The sequence below is a fragment of the Protopterus annectens genome, chromosome 2.part2 (assembly GCF_019279795.1).
Source record: "Protopterus annectens isolate FY-2018-M chromosome 2.part2, PAN1.0, whole genome shotgun sequence".
Taxonomy (NCBI): Eukaryota; Metazoa; Chordata; order Ceratodontiformes; family Protopteridae; genus Protopterus; species Protopterus annectens.
Genome location: NC_056730.1, coordinates 920,537,117 through 920,558,809, shown reverse-complemented (window position 1 = coordinate 920,558,809; position 21,693 = coordinate 920,537,117). Strand labels below are relative to the sequence as shown.

At 40.3% G+C, this 21,693-nt stretch overlaps 1 protein-coding gene across 1 annotated transcript in view; it reads right to left on the bottom strand.

Moving 5' to 3' along the window:
• MSH3 (mutS homolog 3) overlaps positions 1-21,693 on the bottom strand; it is a 3,764,176-nt gene that overhangs the window by 1,693,342 nt on the left and 2,049,141 nt on the right. The window contains exon 15 of the mRNA XM_044064237.1: positions 11,179-11,347. Coding sequence (XP_043920172.1) covers positions 11,179-11,347 — 169 coding nt within the window. The remainder of the gene's footprint in view (positions 1-11,178; positions 11,348-21,693) is intronic.

Sequence of the window (21,693 nt, the reverse complement as noted above, 5' to 3'; positions counted from 1 at the left end):
TGTCTTGTCTGGCCTTTAGTAGTACCTTTGGGAGGAGAGGCAGAGGCGGAAAGGCATACACATGAAGATTGCTCCAATTGAAAGAAAGAGCATCCACTCTCCAAGCTGTGGGATGAAACCTTTTTGTGCAAAACTTTGGCAGCTGGTGGTTTAGTGGGGAAGCAAACAGATCTATGTCTGGAGTTCCCCATGACACTGTCAATTTCTGAAATACATGAGGATCCAATTTCCACTCGTGGGGATCCATAATTTGTCTGCTCAACACATCTGCTAAGGAGTTCTGTGCTCCGGCAGAAACCTTGCCTGAAGATTTAGCTGTAAACTGAGAGCAGTCTCCCACAAAATCATTGTTTGCCTGCATAGAGGATAAGAATGTGTTCCGCCTTGCTTGTTGATGTACCACATGACAGTTGTGTTGTCTGTTAGAATCAACACCTGCCCTGGAAGAAGTAAATCCTTGAAAGCTATTAATGCAAACTGGACTGCTAACATCTCCTTTAAGTTGATATGTAGATGTTGTAGTCTGGCAGGCCACATGTCTTGTATCCACTTTCCATTCAGATGAGCTCCCCAAGCTTTGTCTGAGGCATCTGTCGTTAGAATCTGACTCGCCTCTGGCCGGGTCACAGAGAGTCCCTTGTTTAGGTGACATTCCTGAGCCCACCACAAAAATTCCTTTTGAATGCAAGGTATTATTTGAATGACAGTGTCCAAATCCTGGCAGTGCTGTGTCCATACATTTTGAGATACCATTGTAGCTTCCTCATATGCAGTTTGGCATTGGGAAGCACCAGAATACAAGATGCCATGAACCCTAAGGCTTGAAGGACTGTCCTTGCAGTCAGCCCGGACTGATGAGACAACTGATGAAAGTAAAGGGAAAGATTCTTTTGTTTGTCCGGGGTCAAAAAGGCCATCTGGGATGCTGTATTCAGTCTCACACCCAGAAAGCACATGTCCTGAGAGGGTACTAGACTGGACTTTATTTAGTTCACAGAATACCCCAGGCATCTTAGCACTGCTATCACATACTCCAAATGATGAAGAAGCTCGTCCCTTCCTTGAGCCAGAATCAGGCAATCGTCCAAATAGGGATAAATCTGTATTCCTTTTAACCTGAGGAAAGCTATCACTGGAGCCAGAACTTTCGTGAACACTCTGGGCGCAGTAGATAAGCCAAAGGGCAATGCAGAGAACTGATAATGAGAAGTCCCAGCTCAAACGCAGATACTTCCTGCAACTCAGTCTGATAGGAACATGAAGATAAGCCTCCTTGAGATCTAAAGTTACCATCCAATGATCTTTGCCCAGCAGAGGTAAAAGCTGCTGTAACGTCAACATTTTGAACTTGGGAATGTCCAGATAAGTGTTGAGGATAGATAAGTCCAAAATTGGTCTCCACATGTTCCCTTTCTTTGGTACTAGGAACAGGCGAGAATAAAATCCTAGGCCCACTTCTGGCATAGGGACCGGCTGAATGGCCCCTATTTGGAGTAACAGAGAAATTTGCTTGTGAGCCTCTATTCTTTGAGGAGGAGGAACGTCTGGCATGCCTTTGAAAGGAGGCAAGGTATGGAAATAAAACCTGTAGCCGTGGTGTATGATATCCAATACCCATCTGTCTTGGGTAATTAAACTCCAATTTTCTTTGAAAAGTGCCAACCTTCCTCCCAAAGGTGCTGCCAGACGAGAAGGCTCTGGCAGCTGAAAAGGTAGGTCATTGGGTCTGTTTACGAAAGGACTGACCCCTGCCCTCACCTGAAGACTGTGCAGGAGAACTCCCTGTTCTAGGCCTGAAAGAGCCTTGAGCTCTGCCCCTACCACGCCTAGATCTACCCCTAGACTGGGAATCATAAGAAGGATACATCCACCCCTTAGTAGGCCAATTTCTACTAAACTTTGGAGGCTGAACCTGCAAAATCTTTAACAGTCTGCGTAGACTTAGCCTTGTCTTCCATTTTCTTTAAAACTGTCTCAACAGGAGAACCAAACAACACATCAGATTGTAAAGGAGCATCTAAAATCCTTGTTTTAACATGGTCAGATAAATTCTGATCCCTCAGCCAGGCGTGCCTGCGAAGAACTGACCCAGTGGCATCCACCCTAGACGAGGCCTGTACAGCATCAAAACCACATTGCAAAGAATGCTTACCCACCTGTTCAGAAACATGTACTAAATCTTGCAACTCTTTACAATCAATACCTTCCGCCAGAGCATCAACCTTAGACTTCAATTGTGAAAGGAGATAGTTTTGGTATTTTAACATGTGAAACTGGCAATTCAAAGCCCTCATGGCTAGAGTGGAAGAAGTATAAACTTTCTTTCCCCATCTATCCAAAGCCTTGGCCTCTTTGTCTGAAGGAACCGGAGTCTTGACAACAGAAGCCTTAACACCTTTAGGCCCCTGACTAACAGTTTCTGGGTCTGCCCTAGGACTCTTAAAAAGATACTTATGAGCTTCAGGCACCCTGTAATATCTATCCGGTTTAACAGGAGCAGAAGGCAAAGAATCAGGATTAAGAGAAGCCTCTGCAAAAACATCTTCCACCACATCTAAAACAGGAGGTATAGCCAAAGGCCTATGCTGGGGTAAAAACAAAAATTCCCTAAGCCTTTTCCTGGAATCAGAGAAGTCCTGACCTTCCCACTTAAAATGCTCCCTCATAGAATGAAGAGTTTCTGAAAAAGAAAAATCCTCAGGAGGAGAAGCAGAAGGAGTAGAATCATCCACATCAGAGTCAGAATAGGGAGAATACTCCTGCAAGTCTTCAGCCGAAGACTCTGAAACATCCTAAGCCTGCTCAAAACTCCCTGGCTCAGGCTCCACCCTAGGTCTCTTGTCAGGAGGGGGCAAAGAACCCCTAATCAAAGTAATCAAATCTTCTGCCATTTTAAGCATATGCTTCTTGGGCACAGTTCCTGAAGAACTAGGGGTGACACCAACTGAAGCTAAACCTGGCCTGCCTCTGGGAGAAGCCTTGGAAACAGAAGGAGAGGGCCTAACCACCCTAGGAAGGGAGGGGAGAATAGTAACCTGAGAAGCCCCTTCAGCCTGACCTGCCTCCTGAGAGGCCACATCCTGCAATAACAAGGTCTCTCCCTGGGAACCCAAAGAAACCTCCGGTGGAACCACTGGCTCCACCGACACCTCTAAAGAACCGGCGTCCGGTACAGACGGTTCTTCTAGCCTAGGCTTAACTGCTTTGTCCTTGCGCTTCTTCGAAGAAGCGGGCGTCGGAGCATCCGACGGCATCTTATAATTGCACCGCTTCCCAAAGACTAACCTGGCACAATCCAATCTTCTCTTTATAGTGCGTTTATTGAATCTAGCACAAGAGCGACACCCAACAACGTCGTGCTCAGGCCCTAAACAAGGAATACACAAAGTATGATAGTCTCTATGCGGTATCTGTTTCCCACAAGAAATGCAATTATTCACTTTTTCTGACATCCAGTAAACCACTGAGGCAAGAAAAAACTAAAATATTCCCCAACAGGGTACTTAGCCAACTTTGATTCGGTCTGAAACTCCGAAATCGAAAAATCTCAGAACGCCAACCGGCACTTGCAATGCTGCTTCTGCATCGGACCATGCGGCAAAAAAGACTGAGGATATGACGTCGGTCATGCGCATTTGTACCCTGACGTCCTGATGTCAGTCAAATGCGCCTTGACCGACGTCAGCCTTATACTTTGATATTCGGGCCGACCGAGGACAGCGGACTACCCAAGTGTAAGGACTGCAGCAATGTGAGATGAAGAACATCAGCAAATTTAGCCTGGGAGTTTCACCTGTGTCCTGTTAGATAGGAGCAGTCAATGTTAATCTTTTTGTGCATGAAACTATAGTCTGTATCTCTATTATTTAATAAGAAATAAGAGTGAAACATGACCAGACTTATAAGGACCCCAGGGCTATTAGCTTTGTAACCTCCTATGATCCTATGTAAATCTATGATTGGTCAGTAGAGGAGAAAAGAACAAACCATGTTCACTAAAACCTGCTTTGGGTGTAATTTCTTTGTAATGTCAGAACTACCAAAAAGGTATCTAAAAGAGTTGTTTTTCCTTTTTCTTGTGGTATATTAAGCTTATAATTTAATTATGTGGCATTAGTGAACATCCATAAAGTTAGTTGGGAAACAGTATGAATTACACTTGCACAAGACTGTAGATTTCAGGTAAATAAGTGTGGTTAAAGAGAATGTAGGATCACTTAGTGTTTTTTTTTTCTTCAGTACATAACATCAGAGATAAAGCACTGAAGTAAGATCCGCTAACAGATGCACAAGTCATTTAACTCATTTAAAATGCTTTGACATAATACATAAGAAACATAAAAATGCATGCCAAAATGATATGTAATAGTCTATAAGCTGTGTAGTAAGAAAACTACCATTTAATTGTATCCAAATGTTTCTTAATATGTGACGAGAATTATTAAAGAGTTAAATGATTAGAAAAAGGAAACAATTTACAGCCTAAACAAGCAGTGATTGTACTTCAATTCCGGTTCCAACAGTAAATGGAGGGGAACTAGGTTTGTTTGTGTAATGACAACAAGTGAACTATACACCAAAAAGTTAATTAGTGGAAAGTTAAACGTCTCACAAATTGTGAAAATGTGTTTTTGCTATATACTTTTTATCTCCATGATTCCCAACCATCATCCTTCCTTCTACTGGACTTGAACTAATTTATTTCCCTATACTGGATATCCCCTGCACAGATATGACATCTTACCAGCAGAGCTGTCATTCAAGGACCCATGGCATTATTTTGTGCCCTCTACTAATGACCAATCAATGATAGCATTACTGATAAGGCCCTATCCTCCTTTCCTGATTGCTAGGGAAAAAAAATCACTGTTCCAAAAAAAAAATACATACTTTAAATATTACATTAAGTGGGGGACTTCACCCCCCACACCCCCCTCCTTAAATATACCAACTCCGAGACCGCACTACAGTGCCAAAAATGGCAAAGTAACAAAGATGCCAAGCAAATTTTTTCTCAGGGAAAGAATTCGCTTAAATTTTGCCGTTTCAGGCTTTTGAGTTTGACCAAGACGCATTTGAAAGAATGTGCCTTCGGTCTTCTAATAGGGAATCGGCTAACCACACCCATAGTTCCCCAGAGACCATAGCTGGCGCTTACAATAATGTTTTCACTGAAACAATCCACACCTTAGCAAATCAACTAACCCCCACAAACTTAAACCAAACCCCTAATCTACCCACTAATCACCCTCAATTTAACTTCCAACCGATATCCACTAGTTTTATCAAAACACTTATAAAAAAACTAAAACCTACCACCCTCATTGTTGACCTCCTTCCTGCAGAGTACCTACAAATATAGCTGCAGATGCCATTGTATAACCAATATCTATCCGTATCAACAGAACCTTATCCAAAAGCGCTATCCCCTCCCTCTGGAAGATATCCCATGTCATCCCACTCCATAAAGGTGACAGTTCTACAGACATATCCAACTATAGACCCATTGCCATTCTTTCCCCACTAGCAAAAATAATGGAGAAATGTGCACACAAGCAACTAATGCAATACCTTACACAGAATAACTTACTATCCAACTCCCAGCATGGTTTCAGGCCATACCACAGAACCACCTCAGCCCTCCTTTCCTTTACTAATGCCATAAACCAAAACAGGAATGATAATAGACTATCCTCCGCCCTCTTTCTTGACCTACCAAAAGCCTTTGACATGGTCAACCATGAACTTCTCATTCTTTCTCTAAAATCTATTTCCCTCAATAAGCACACAATCCAGTGGTTCCAGTCCTACCTGACTGGTAGACAACAGGCGGTACTATGCCAGGGCAAACTCTCCAGCCAGCTACCTCTCACACTTGGTGCCCCTCAAGGCTCCATACTAGGTCCACTAATCTTCTCTATTTTTATCAACAACCTTCACACTGCTATTCCTAAAGCTACCTATATTCAATATGCAAACCAGTGACAAGTGGAGTACCACAGGGTTCCGTCCTGGGACCGCTCCTGTTTGGTATCTACTTCTCTGAAGTACAGGCTAACACAGAAGGCCTCTGGCTAACGAAGTTCACAGATGACTGCAAACTAGGAGCCATAGTCAAGTCCCCAAATGATGTGAACATCCTACAGAAGGGCCTCTCTGCGACAGATGCCTGGTGTCAGAGCCATGGCCTCAAGCTCAATGCCAAAAAGTGCAGTGTCATCCCCTTTGGTTAAAAACTCTGTACCCATGGACTACCACATAGGCAGCAATCTACTTAACACCGAATGCGTGATAAGAGACCTTGGGACCCAGGTGGACAGTAGTCTCTCCTTTGACAGTCACATCACCACAGTAGTCAGGAAGTCCTTCTACATGGCACACCTCATCATAAAAGGGTTCTCATCCAGGAAAAAAGAGGTCATCATTACCCTCTAATCATCACTCATTAGACCCATTATAGAGTACAACGCCCCTTTTGGGATGTACCTCACAAGACATCTGCAGCAGCTGGAAAGGCCACAGAAGTACCTCACAAAGAGGATTACTGGACTCAAACAAATGCCCTACACTGACCACCTCAAAAAACTCCAGCTTTACTCCGTAGCATATCGCCTACTCAGAGGTGATCTCTGCCTAACATATAAAGCTATGTCAAACCCAGAGCTGTTGGACATGCTACACCTAAAGAAATCCCAATCCCTCTGAGCTACACGCTCTAGGGAACTAAACCTTGTCACCACAATAAACAGGACATGCTGGCGGGATAGATTCCTATCCCAGAGACTTCCCATTCTCTGGAACAGGCTACCCCATCTATGTCAAGCAAAGTTCTTCATTAGCACTCTTCAAGAAAAATCTCGATGAGTGGATGGGAAATAGGAAATACACCCCCGTGATCACTTCTGTGTCTCTGCTCATCAGTGGCACAGGAAAATAACTTTCTTGGGTGGCGTAAGCCAGGGAACCTTGTTGGCTAGGCTTGCGTAGGCCCTTGGGCCGATAGCCTAGTACCTACCTATGAACCTATGAATCTATGCAGATGATTCCACTCTGATCTGCTCAGCCACCTCCCCATCTGAACTGCAAATCCTAACCCAAAATACATTTAACACTATTGAGAACTGGCTCGCCAACCAACGCCTACTGCTGAACCCCAATAAAACTAAACTTCTACTCTTCATCCCCACTAGTAGATCTGCCACACTTTCATTCTCTGTCACGTCTAACAATGGTACCACTATCTCCACAGATCAACACACCAAACTAGGGGTTATCATAGACAATCTCAAATTTGACCTACAGGTCAACAAAACCATACAGACCATCAATAAGAAGCTTGGATCACTGTACAGAAACAAGACATTTTTAACCCCACTGGCTAAGACTGCAATTGCCCAGTCACATCTACTCTCTACTCTTTTATATGCCTCACCTGTATTCTCAAACCTCAACAAATAAGAACTAGGTAAGCTGTCCCACAGCTACAACCATATTGCCAGATTCGCCACTGGCTCCACCTATAAAGCCCACCACTGCCAGAACCTGAAACAACTAGAGTGGCTAGAACTGCCTAGCTTAATTCAATTCAATCAGCTCTTAATAGTGCACAAAATTCTGTACCACCCTGAGGATACCCCTCAATTATAAATATTATTAAGCCATATAGCAACCTGAGATCCCTATGGTCAGCCAACAAACGACTGGTCCAAACCCACAAATCTAATAACTCTGCTGGTGAATCCCTGTTTGCCAACTTTGTTGGCAACACCTGAGGGTGGTGCAGCGATAGCATTGTCGCCTCACAGCAAGAGGTTCTCCTGTTCGATTCTTGGCTGGAGCGCCTTCTGTGTGGAGTGTGCATGTCCTCCCCGTGGTCGAGTGGTATTCGAAAGACATGCACAAATGGGCGAGCCTTTGTTGAAGGTTGGGCTGGCACCTTGGCACCATGAAAATCTACTGCCAATCATTAGCGGACCGGAGTTCTGCTGTGGCAACCCCTAACCAGGAAAAGCCAAAAGAAGAAAAAGAAGAAGTTGGCAACACCTGGAATTCATTGCCACTATATAACCCTACAATCCTCCAAAAGTCTCTTAAAAAAAAAAACTCAAACAGTACCGCAAAATAAACTGGCTTTGCCCATGTACCAACCCTGATTTAAATTGAAAGTATAATCTGTAAATATCATAACATGCAACTACATCACCAAGCTCTATATCCAATCTGATGTCTCTTGCTTTTAATTGTGTCTGTCCATGAGAATTGTGAGTCCCTACTAAGGAACACTACTAAACCATTGTACATAATCACTTTGTTTTATATTTTCTAATATTATCCAACTTCTTGTGTAATCTATGTAAGTTTGTCTATTTGGAGCTTTTCTCACTGGGCCTCCACTGAAAATGGACATGTATCCAGTCGGACTATCCCGGTAAACAAATGTAAAATAAATAAAATAAAATAAAATAATTAAAATCAAATCCTGCTTTCTTTTAAACCTCACTCCTCCCTGTATGTATTGTTCCCACAGTTCATATTTTTTCCTATGTAATATGCTCATACTTTTACTAAAGACCCCAATTCTAGTTATTTTATTTCTGTAACTATATTCACTACTACTAGTACATCTGGTTTAGACTTTGATTTCCATTTTCTAGTAATTGCTTTTTTGGCAGCCACCACAATTAGACTCAGCAAGTCCTTATTGTGTCTAGACAATTCCAAATCTGTCTCATAGCTCAGAAAAATCATTTTCCTCGATACATCAATTTGTTCACCCAGTATCTCCGATAGAGTATGCTGGGATTCTTTAAAATCTGCCAACCCATTACACTTCCCACACATATATGCTCCCAATTACCTCTTTCTTCCCCATCACATCTCCAACATTTGCTCTCGACCGGAAGAAAAATTCTCTGGAGTCTACTTGGGTTATAAAATACCTATTGTAAACATTTTCATGCAAAAAAATCCTACACCTTCTACATTTTGTTGCATTTTTGGTTGACATACATGTATCCCCAATTGTTTATTTGTAAACTGCTTATCCAATCTCTCTTCCCAGTGAAAAAACAAATAATCTTAGTATTCCAGTTTTTTTTTTTTGCAGGTGACAAGATAACCTGCCACCCATAGTTAGGGTGTTAAGAGACTACCAATAATGAATAAGGGAAAGAACAAAGGAAAATTATAACAATAAAATTGTGGTACAGCTTTGGTTCTAGAAAAAAACATTCATGGATAAAAACAGTGGCACTATTCGCTAACAACTTTCAGTGGTAACAGAAACCCTCACAATACCAGCAGAACACCTGACTGACAGATCACAGTTTTCTAAGAAAAAAGTTAATTTTCTGTGGAATCTGTATATCCTTCCAGTGTTCATATGGGTTTTCAGTGGATGCCCTAAGTTTCTACATTTCCAAGTCATGCTGTTTAAGTGAACTGGTGATACTTTAAATTACCAGTAGGTATGAATTATTTGTAAGCAAAAGGTTGTGTATGTGTTCTGCTACGGAGTACAATACTATCCAGGATGCATTTTCTGTCTTATGCTCACTGCTAAGACTGAAACGCTCTGTCTCCCTCACAACTCTAAATATTTCAAAGTAGGTATCTGACAATGCATGAACGAATGAATAGGAACAACACGATGCAATGATCACAGTGGCCATATCAGGCTAATCCCTAAACATCTTTAAGCAGAAACACTTAATAGTTCTTGCCACGTTTTACAAGTACTTAAAAGTACCCATCTCTCAAATCTAGCAGGACTGCAAATGATAACCCTGGTGTAAATTTACTTCTGCCCATCAAATCATCTAATCTTCAAGACTAGCTTTAAAGGCAGACAAAACAGCAGTTTGCTTGATCTGTAGTGGTTAACTTATTCCACAAACTGGGAATATTTTGGGTTAGCAACCTATCCTTCCAGTGAATCTTGCTTATTTGGTGGTGCAAATTTAGGTCCCTAGTACAGGTATTTGAAAGCAACTGGTTTTGTAAAGAAATAGGTGGTCAAACAGGGTCTGGTCTTTCATGGCTCAAAAATCGAAGCACAGGTCATCCTAGAGCAGCTGGTAAAAAGTTCAAAAGGAGAGTTGTGCTAATATACTGGGATAGTTGATGAATTTAAGGGATTTAATGTTTTAGTTAAAATTTGTTGAATACTCTCCAGTTGTGCAGTATGCGTCGATTTGTACATATCAAATGGAGTGCTGTATTTGATGATGTGTCTGATGATGGAGGAGTACAGTGGTAAGACGATTTCTTCAGAGTTTGATGATATTCCTGTGGAAATCAACTGGGTCAGACAGAAGGACTTCCTGTCTATGGTGGAAACAAGACTGAATTCTCCACGTAAGTAACCGGGTCTTTTATGATAGACTTATCTGAAGAAGAGTACCACTTAAAACTTGTGAGGTGGAACAACTTTTATGCTGAGCAATGCTATGCTGGACTTTTTTGCATTTAACTTGAGACCACTTTCAGTATATCACATACGTGCATATTCCAGAGCTTTTTGGAACATTTCACTGGATGAGTGGATATAGTACCTGGCTTGCAGTCATCAGCAAACTTAGTCAACTACATTTCTGAGATATTAGCTTGGATGTCTGCAAAATAAATGCCAAACAGAACAGGGCCCAACAGTGATCCCTGCTGTACCCACTAGTTAGAATTTTACATTTAGGATTTGGTAGATATCCAGTTTGCAATTCAAAAAACATAGAGGTTTAAGTTTGTCCACCTTTTCAGTAATATCAGCACTGGAGATAATGTCAAAAGTCTTGCACAGCTTAAGATAAGCAGCATGCATAGAGTCACCACTGTCTATAGCCTCTAACATTTTCAAATAAATTCACTAGATTCAGGAGACACTACCTGGCTTTCGTAAACCAAACTAAGTGATTTTATGATCAATTAAGTTGCCAGTAATTGCAGAAATGAGTTCTGCCATAATATGCGTCATATCTTTTCATATAAAGTTGATGGGCCTATACTTATCTGGGTCTGTAGAGGGGCCTCCCTTTTTTGCAGGAGTCACACTGTAGCAAATGAAAATTATACATGACAGGTATATGAAAAATAATCACAATAATATTCATTAGTGAAGGTGCTATAAAGAATTTATAATAAAATGATTAATTACAGAAAAGCAAAATAATGAACATCTCCTACCTCTTGTCCAGATACTGTAACATAATCCTGACTAGGTTTCTTGAGCACCATTTTTATTTCCTGTAGGTGTTCCAGGATCTCTGATATAATCTGTAGGATGTCCAATTTTCTCTGCTGAATTACAGGAAAGGCTGTGAGGTCCAGAAATAATTGTGTTTTATCTCCTGTTCTGAAAGGAAGGCAAGACATTTGTCCTCATTAATGGCTAAACACGAGAAAGAAGTCTAGCTGAAGACACACACCCTTGTGAAAAAAAGACAAAAAAATGAAAACCCAAACCAATACAAAATTTACTGGAAGACTGTGATACCTCATTGTATATTGTACAAGCTTTCTGTGAAGCTTATTAGTGCCTTTAACAACCCCAGTAAATGGTCAACTTTTGTATAAAATGATAATTAGAATTTAAACTGCAGTGCTTCACATTACTTAATTGCATCATGCAATACACTGGAAAAAAAAGTAAGTTTCGTAAACTAGCACCCCCTTAAACTTTTCTACATGTTTTTAGTGTTCAGCACTTAGAAAATAATGCACAAAACCTAATTAGAAATGTGAATATGCCACAGGGATGTTTAAATACTCGAGTGCTCTCCGTATCAGCTAACCTCAGAGAATGTCCACCAGAAGGTGGAAATCTCACAGATCTGCTCATCACATTAGCCAATCAATAAAAAAGCCTTCTGCAGTAGGCAATTTGTGATTTCATCTTCGGGTATCCATAGCTATGCACATACATGAATCTTCCTTGTTTACCACACTAGTGAGCATGGATACCTTCTGTTGGCAGACCATGTTGATATATACACAGCTAAGAGAGTGCAGCCAGCAACTGGGAAAGTCAGTTCATCCCACATCCCTATTTACTAAGTGAGCACAAATTGCTTAACAGGAAACAAAGACATGACAATGGCAAGCACTGAACATCAATGTTTGGATTAAATACTCCTGTCCTTAATATATACTCCTACAGTAGCCCTCTGATCAAGTAAAAAGGGCCTGTAACAATGGAAATGAGCTCTCCTGGTATCTCCACAGCCAGCTTGGTGGATATCGGTTGTCCTAAGGCAATGTAGCAATTGCCTTATGTTTACTCAAAACCAACAAATTCTTAAACAAATTGATAAAGTATGTACGAGATGTAGTTACACAATGTCAATGGGGGCAAAGCTCTTGTGTACAAAGACTCATAATACCAATCAGGTTGTCAGTAATGCAAAGTACACCCATTATATGCAGTAAAGATTAGACAGATAAACCTACATACATTGAGGATCAAAATGTAATCTTCCTAAGCCACAAGGACCTCTCATACATTGAACCTAAAACAAATATTCTCAGTAACCCCAAAAGCACTTCACCAAAACAGTACCCACCACAACACATACAGTCACATCTCGAGGAGCCTACATTTTTAAGCTCATAAGGCAAGCCAGCCACCACACAAGCAAATATTTTGGTTATACAAAACTCCATTGTGAGACACACAGATGTCCTATTCTCCAGGCTGAGTATGGAGAAAGTCACAATCAGTTTCCTATCAGGGGCAGGGATTCACCAGATGCTCTTGGGTCTTTGGATAGCATGTACCTATGACTCAGCCATAGTCCATGTGAGTGTAAGTGACCCGAGACTTACCTCCCTGGCTATATGAAGAGAGACATGATGGAGCTTTTGCACTGTGTGCCCCAGGCTGTTATGAGCCTAGCATTGAGTAGCAGCCTACCTTGTCCAAGGATGATAACCACAATATGAAAGAACATGACTGACTTTATCAACTGGCTTAGTTTTTGGTGCGACTCCAACTGGGTACAATATTTTTCAGCATGGGAGGATATTGCCGACAGAACACACTGCACATTGGAGGGATAGGTACATGCCTTGGAGAATAACCCTTCTCTGGAAAAGGCTTCCCATCTACGTGAAGAGAGTTCTTCTCTAACTCAATTCAAATGTAACTTGGCTAGTGGATGGGGAATTGGAAATTTACCCCTAGACTGGTATACATGTCCCTAATGGAAAGAGGCAGCCTGTAAATGCTTGACTACCCAAATCTTAACCTACATATACCCATTAAAAATAACCTTGTGGTTCCTAAATTTGTAAATACCTTCAGAGGTTCATAGGTAAGTACTAGGCTGTCACTGTGGGCCATTTGTAGCATAGCCAATTTTCATTTTGTGAAAAACCCTGTACATTGTGCTTGTGAGGTAAACACTTTAACCATTATACCAACCTCAGATGCATGGCTATGCTTAAAACCACCCCTGTGGTTGTTAGGCTTTTATACACCCATGAACCTATGACTCTTGTGCAAATCTAGGGGTTAATATTTGAGGGAAGTGGTTAACAATACACACTGCACATAACAGAGACATATACCTTATTTGTTTATTACCAGCAATTATAGTAATGGGGGATATTGGGAATTGTTCCATGAATGACAACAGCAAATATTTTACTGTGAACATTATTTCTCACAAAAGCAGCTATCCTAATCCTTTTCTGTGGACAGTGGTACATTCTTGCTCACTGCAGCAATCCTTTTTTTTTCTCTGTAATTAGAACTGGGGTGTGGTGGCAGTGAATGGCTGCAGCTCATTACTTTATTATATACCACATATTACTGGGATTTTGCTGAAAAAACACTGGAAAACAGGAGATTACTGATGCCTATGACAGTGAAGCAGTAAACATAAAGTGGATATAAAAAGTGCCAAGTTTTTTGTGATATAAAAAAGAGACCACAATAAATCATTTCAAAACTTTTCCCATCTTTAATGTGACCTATAACCTGTACAATTCAATTGAAAAACAAACAAATCTGTTGGGGAAAAAATAAAAAATGTACAATACGCTGGCTGCATAAGGGTGCATATACTCAAACTAATACTTTGTTGGGTGTGCACACCATTAAACTAATACTTTGTTGAAGCACCTTTTAATTTAATTACAGCATTCAATCTTCTTGGATAGGAGTCTATCAGCATGGCACATCTTGACTTGGCAATATTTTCCCACTCTTCCTTGCAAAAGCACTCCATATTTGTCAGATTGCAAGGGCATCTCTTGTGCACAGCCCTCTTCAGGTCACCCCACAATTTTTCTATTGGATTTAGGTCTGGGCTCTGGCTGGGCCATTCCAAAGCTATAATTTTCTTCTGGTGAAGCCATTCTTTTCTTGATTTGAATGCATGCTTGGGGTCATTGTCATGTTGAAAGGTGAAATTCCTCTTCATCTTCAGTTTTCTAGCAAATGCCTGAAGGTTTTCAGCCAAAAGTAACTGGTATTTGGAACTGTTCATAAGTCCCTCCACCTTGATTAAAGCTCCAGTTCCAGCTGAAGAAATGCAACCCCAAAGCATGATACTGCCACCACCATGCTTCACCGTGGGGATGGTGTTCTTTTGGTGATGTGAAGTGTTGTTTTTCTGCCAAACGTACCTTTTGGAATTGAGGCCAGAAAGTTCAACCTTGATCTCATCAGACCATAACACATTTTCCCACATGCTTTTGGGAGACTTGATGTATTGTTTTGCAAATTTTAGCTGGGCCTGGATGTTTTTCTGTGTAAGTAAAGGCTTCCTTCTTGCAACCCTACCCCATAGCCCAGACATATGGAGAATACGGGAGATTGTTGTCACATGTAGTACAAAACCAGTACTTGCCAGACATTCCTGCAGCTCCTTCAGTGGTGCTGTAGGTCTCTTGGCAGTTAGTCTTGTCTTTTCATCAATTTTGGAAGGCCCTCCAGTGCTATGCAACGTCACTGTTGTCCCATATTTTCTCCACTTTTTGATGACTGTCTTCACTGTGTTCAATGGTAGATCCAATGCTATGGAAATTTTTTTGTACCCTTCTCCTAACTGATACCTTTCAACAATGAGATCCCTTTGATGCTTTGTAAGATCTCTGAAAACCATGGCTTTTGCTGTAGCAGGCAACTGAGTAAATGTCAGGAAAATCCTACTAGGACAGCTGAACTTTATTTGGGGTTAATCAGAGTCTCTTTAACTGATGGCAGGTGTGTACCCAAGAAGACTGAATGCTGTAATTAAATCAAAAGGTACTTCAGCAAAGTATTAGTTCAAGGGCGTGCACACTTATGCAACCAGCGTATTGCACATTTTTTATTTTTTATATTTTTTCCCCTAACAGATTTGTTTGTTTTTCAATTGAATTGTACAGGTTACAGGTCACATTAAAGGTGGGAAATGTTTTGAAATGATATATTGTGGTCTCATTTTTGTATATCACAAAATCCTGACATTTTACCAGGGGTATGTACACTTTTTATATCCACTGTACCTCCACTCTTATGAGTAGCACCCTCCCCCCAACTGGGAAAGAATGCAAGCTTTAGGTTTGGTACGCTAAATGACTTTATTCTTCTTTTATACCATGGCTCTTTTGAAGACACATGTTCAGAGTCACTAGGTGCATCATTTGATAACTTATAATTAATATAAACACATACAACGGAGATTTTGGGTGCCTATACATAGTAAAAGTGACATAACAATAAGATTATACATATGCCACCATGTACCACTACATAAGCTAATAAAGGATGTAGTTAATCCAGAACTTCATGCTACGGAAACGAGAAAATGAACTAGTGTAAGGATGATAACCATGCAGAGCTCTTGCAGTAGATGGTGCAACACTGGCATGAATTCCAAACTGTCAGATTTTCCATCACCTTTAGCATGTTTCTGAGTATTTTTCTTTTTTTTTATGAAAATGACTCTGCTGGCAGTCAAGGCATCATGCTGATAACCTGTTCTGAAACTCATACAAGTGCAATACAGATGGTGAGCACTGACGATGTACCCCACATATCGTGGGAACAACTTCTACCTTCAGAATCACGTGCATTCTTGCACACTAAAGTTTTAATCAGGATTTTTTTAAAGAATGTTTACTAAATTTACATTTATTTAGTAATGACATGGGTACACAAACAAAAACTATAACATTTTTAATTTCCGTGCAGTATACATGTTCTCTTTTTCTAACAATTATTATTCACTTCAACATAAGTAAATTGCTCAAGTCCTGCTTTCCCTAAATTTTCACTCCCCTGAGCATCATTCTACATGCATTGTTTCCAAAAATTCCATTTATATCTACATAGTTTGCTCCTCTTCTCTTCTAAGTATCTTACCAGAAATTATTTTATCTTCAGTACAGAGTTCAATCCTTCAATTACAATTGGTTAAACTTTTGATTTCCATTTTTTAGTAATTTTTTTTTGGCAGCCAATACTATTAAAGTTAATAGGGGAATTCAGTTTCTATATCCTAGCTCAAAGGAATAATTTTCTTACTTAAAAGAATTTGTTCCCCCAACATTTCTGACAATGTACCCAGTAAGGAATTTTTTAATTCTGCCAACTCGTTATACTCCCCAAAACATGTCCCCAGTTATCCCTCACTTTCCAGTTACACCTCTAACATTTGGTATCTGCCTGTGGACAATTTCTGTGAAGTCTGCTTGGGGTATAAAAAATATCTATGTAAAAAATTTCCATGCAGAAATCCTAAACCTTCAGGACTTTGTTGCATATTTGGGAGCTATATATATATATATATATATATATATATATATATATATATATATATATATATATATATATATGTCCTCCCACTGTTTCTGTGTATATTGCCTGTCCATTCTCACTTCCCAGTCTTTTCCGACATCTTCTCATTGATTCTTATAGTTATCATGCTTTATTTTATATACTCCATAAATTACCCCTTTTCTAATAGGAGTGCATGTTCTAGATTCAACCAAAAACTCATCCAGAGATGGTCTGTCACTTTACACTCCCCTGTCCTTTTCTCTTTGCCTATCCTCTGTTATCTCTGCTAGGCATGGCAGCCTCCAAACAGCAGTCTAAATTTCCATGTGCCCTCATCCCACTCTATTACCTTACTTTATAGTTATTTGCTTCCAATCCCTTTGTTCCTTTGTTATTTTTTCCAATAAACTTCAGCCCCTCTTGCCTGTTTTAATATACCGCTACTTGCTGTTAACCATTCTGATAAAATCTCCTTTCACTATTCTTGTGTGGGCTTAGTTCTCAAAACACTTTCTGCTACTTTGTAAATGTTTTGTACTGTTGCTATTCTATTTAAGGGCCTGCATCCAAAACCCTAGTTTCTCCTTATTTTGTCCCCATTTCAACATTTTTTTCTTTCTGCTTTGATTTATCTTCTGTTTTTATGTAATGAGCCTTAACTGTGTAGCTCTCAAATACCCCCTCAAATATGGTAATCCTAAACCAGTTTGTTCTACGGGGAGAAACAACTTATCCTACTTAATTATTGCCTTCTTTCCCTCCCAGTTAAATTCTTTCAATTCTTTATTAGTTAAAGGTCCACAACTTCTCCTCTGGTTAGCAAAAGCATGCCTGTCCTGTATATAGTACTAAAGGACTAATTTAATTGCCTGTAACTTGCAATCAAATCCACAGTCAAGAGTTTTCGTTTTCACAATTTTCGTATTATCTTTTGCTTAGTCTCTTCCCACATATCCTCTGCTGCAACAACCGAATCCCTTTCCGTCCAAACAATATCATGTCCACATAAACATGGGTGGAAACACAGTTTATCTCTACAGCCTTTGTTTCATCTTCATTTATTTTATATCCTGAAAAAGTGAAACTCACTCAAAATGCTCAATCATTTTCTGGATTTATCAAGTGCAAAATAATATCATCAACAAATAAAATCATTTTTTCATGATCATCATCTTTGAATTTGTGAGATGCTTGTTTTCTTTGCTAATGGCTGTAACTATAAAACAAGTAGCAAATGGGAAAGATGACACTCTTGTCTTGTTTCTCTGTTTAAACAGCTTGTCAGAAAAGGGCTTCCCACCTTAATTCTTGCCTCCGACCCTTCATACATTTTCCTAATTAAACCAATTACTCTATCGGGGAACACAAACACTTTCATTGCCCTACTCCGAAAATCTCAGCGGACTCTTATTGAACGCTTTCTTTGCATTAAGACCCATCAACAATAATGGTGTGTTCTTCTACTCTGGATCGTCACTGTTCTATTAAGGTTGTCAAATATTTGCCTCCCCTCCATAAAATCACAGTGATCCAGATCTTTGACTTTCAAGGTCACACTTTCCAGCTAAGTTACCATCAATACCTAATAAACAGCACCCAACAAAACAGGTACAAAAAAAACACACACAGGAATCATCAGAAACATAACTGTACTGCTTCTGTGTGCTGGCACATCTTAGTATCAAATTAAATAAAAGTAATAAGGAAAAACATTCAAGTTGGGACTCTCATCCTCTTCCTCACTCAATTACGGAAGAAATACACTGATGTGTATATATGTTTATGTATGCACAACTCCAAAAAAACAACTTTCAATGTAATTTTGTCCTGTACTGTGGGAGACAATGTGATGCATTCAGATTCAGCAATGTGCTTCCATGAAATCCTGAATGGCAGAATGGCAGTTTTAGGTTCTTTTTATACGCAACTAACCACAATAATTTCTTGAGAATTTTAGAAAGAGCACTCTGGTGGAAGTATCGCATAGTTTTTGTACTCAGGAATCATTGTAGATATCAATGTAGCATTTTACAAGCATATCACACATGTGATACACAGTCATAGAATGTTACTAGGCTAATGATCTAGGGGTCCTTTCTAAGCCTAGCCAAGTTTTCCCAAAATAGTAATGATGTCCTATTTCCACATAGGACATTGAAGGCTAGGCATTTATAAGCCAACTGTGTCCATAAGAGACATGGATGCCAGACTCGGTGTAAATTTGCTATTCTCCATATACTGATCTAGGCTGTGCTTAAACTGGGTAAATAGATGAACTCAGATTCACATAGATGGGAAGCCTGTTCCACAGGAGTGGTAGTATCTGGGACACATATCTGTCTCTCCAGCATGTTCTGTTTAAGTCACAGACAAAATTCAGGTCCCTATACCTTGCATTTCTGGTACTTCCTGACTTATGAATAAGCAGGAGATTCATAAGTGTGGGGTTTGTGGATGCCTTGTAAACCAGGCATAGATCATCCCTCAGCAGTCTATGGCAGACTGAGTAAAGGGAAAGGGCTTTAAGGTGCTCTGCATAAGGCAAGTTTGTTACACCCTTTTTCTTTTTGTAAAGAACTTCTTAGGTCACTCCAGTTGCTACATATGCCTGGTCAGACAGATACTGAAGGGAGCACTGTACTCTATGATTGGTCTGATAGGAGCAGAGTACAGTGAGATAATGACCTCTTTGGACCTAGATTCAATGCCCTTACTTATAAGATACTTAACATAAAAGGATTTCTTCACCACTGTGGCCATGTGGTGGTCAAAGGTAAGGATATTGTCTACGTGCGTACCTAGCTCTGTGACTACTGAGTCAAGTTTTAGGGGCACATTATAAATATGGTAAATTGACGGGATGGCTGACTTCCCAAAGGGTAGAATTATACACCAACTATTAGTCGGATATCGACCTTCTTGAAGAATGCTAGTGTCTGCAAGGGAGACGATGATAACCCCGAGCAAACTTAATCAGCCAAAAACCTTCAGTACTTGCTTTCATTTCAGAGAAATAGATGACAAAAAGAAGCGGGCCCAGTACCAAGCCCTGGTGGACTCTTTGGCCTCTTGGTGGAGGTGGCCTCACCTATTTTGACCTCCTGGGTCCAATCAGTGAGCCAGTTGGCTATTCAGTGGGTGATAAAACAGTTTATACCTAAATTAGTGAGCTTGCCTACAATGCCTGAGTGGGGTATTGTTTCGGAAGTCTTGACAAGATCGAAGTAAGTGGTGTGCACTGTCCTACCTTCATCCAGTGCTTTGGTGACCCTCTCAAAAAAGTCTAACAGATTTAATAGGCATGACCTTCCTTTAACAAAGCAGGACTGTGATGAGGCCAGTGTTTTCAGGTTACCGGTGCCCTCATTTATCATATCCATGATTATTATTTCCATGGCCTTGCATATGAGGCTTTTAAGACTTATGGGTCTGCAGGTATGCAGATCAGGGGTTGGACCTCCTTCATGTAAAGGATGTGTAGCCATCTTCCATTCTTTGGGCACAAAACCTGACTGTAGGCTCCAGTCGAAAAGTTATTCAAATGGACAACAGAGGTCATGTTTCATGCTAATTATTAAACATCCCGGGATGTTACTAGGGCCCACTGATGAAGTGTTTTTGGCCTAAGAAAGTGCACTGATGACCTGTTCCCTAGTAATTGTTGGGGGTATTGTTGCATGCGGTATTTCCTTTGGACTATCGGGGGGGCTAGAATTTTAGCCGAAACTGTCAGCCAAAAGGTCGGTAATGGCCTCCAGTTCAGTGTGGGTGTTGCCATTTACAATAAATTCTGCACATTTTGTATTTCCCCTAAGGTCATAGGCATGCTGCACTACACTTGTTTTCCATTAAGGGTAGTCGCATGACTTATGCTCGGGGCAAGGAATGCAGCACACGTGGAAGGGACATAAGTAAAAATACAGAGAAAAACAAGAATATCCCTCTGCTGCTGGTGGAACATTTGGATAGAGATGAAAGCAGTATCTAAAACTAACCTGAAAAGAGAAGAAGCATGCAAAGCACAATCAAAGACTTGATGCAAGAGGCTCCAAAGTACAGAACTCTCAAAGAAACCACTATGTCAAGAGTGAAGAAATGACCTAGAGTGCTTTTTGAATATGGGCAGTGATGACCAGGTGGCCAAAGCACCAAATGCTATGAGCGCATTTCTTAAACACGATGAAACAAGGAATGGAAGCAACCATTTTGCCAGTGGAAGACTGTTTTACTGCAACAGCCAAAAGTCTACTGGCATTCTGATGACAGAACATTAAGCAGTATGCTACTTACCTGCATCATACCTGTTTGGGCCCTGAAGTTCCCTCCTTACCAGCAGCAAAAGACAAAAGCAGATGGTTCACATGCCTGTGTCCATGCATCTTACTCTGAGCCATACATTAAAAGTATGGAGGGTATGCTTCTTCTAGTGTAGATTTGTAAAGAAAAAGCTTAGAGATGGGAGGAAGTTCAGATAAAACTTTCAAGAGAAAATGAGGAAGACCAGTTAAGGCACTTTGCACAACAAAGTCTGATACTGTGACGTTTAGTGTAATGATGTGATAACTACCACAGAAAATGCCTTCAGGACATAAATGCCATCTACTAAATCAACTATCTGAAATAAAAGACAAGGCAGCATGTTAGTCAAGAACCTTAACACACAAGAGGACAATAGGTTCCTCACTTAAGGTATGAGATTAAGTATCTCCAAGACTTGTTTCACTAGTCTGTGCTTTTTTAGAGTTCTGTCTATTCACCATGACAGTCTAAAAGGTCCACAGTATTCACACCAATGAAAAAACAACAAATTTGCAGGACATAATAATGCCAGGAAAATGAGAGACACAATCTGAAACTGACAGGTTGGGGAAGAGTTAAGGAGGTGTAGGGTATTCTCTGGGACCAAATGCAGTATCTTTTAAAATTGGCAT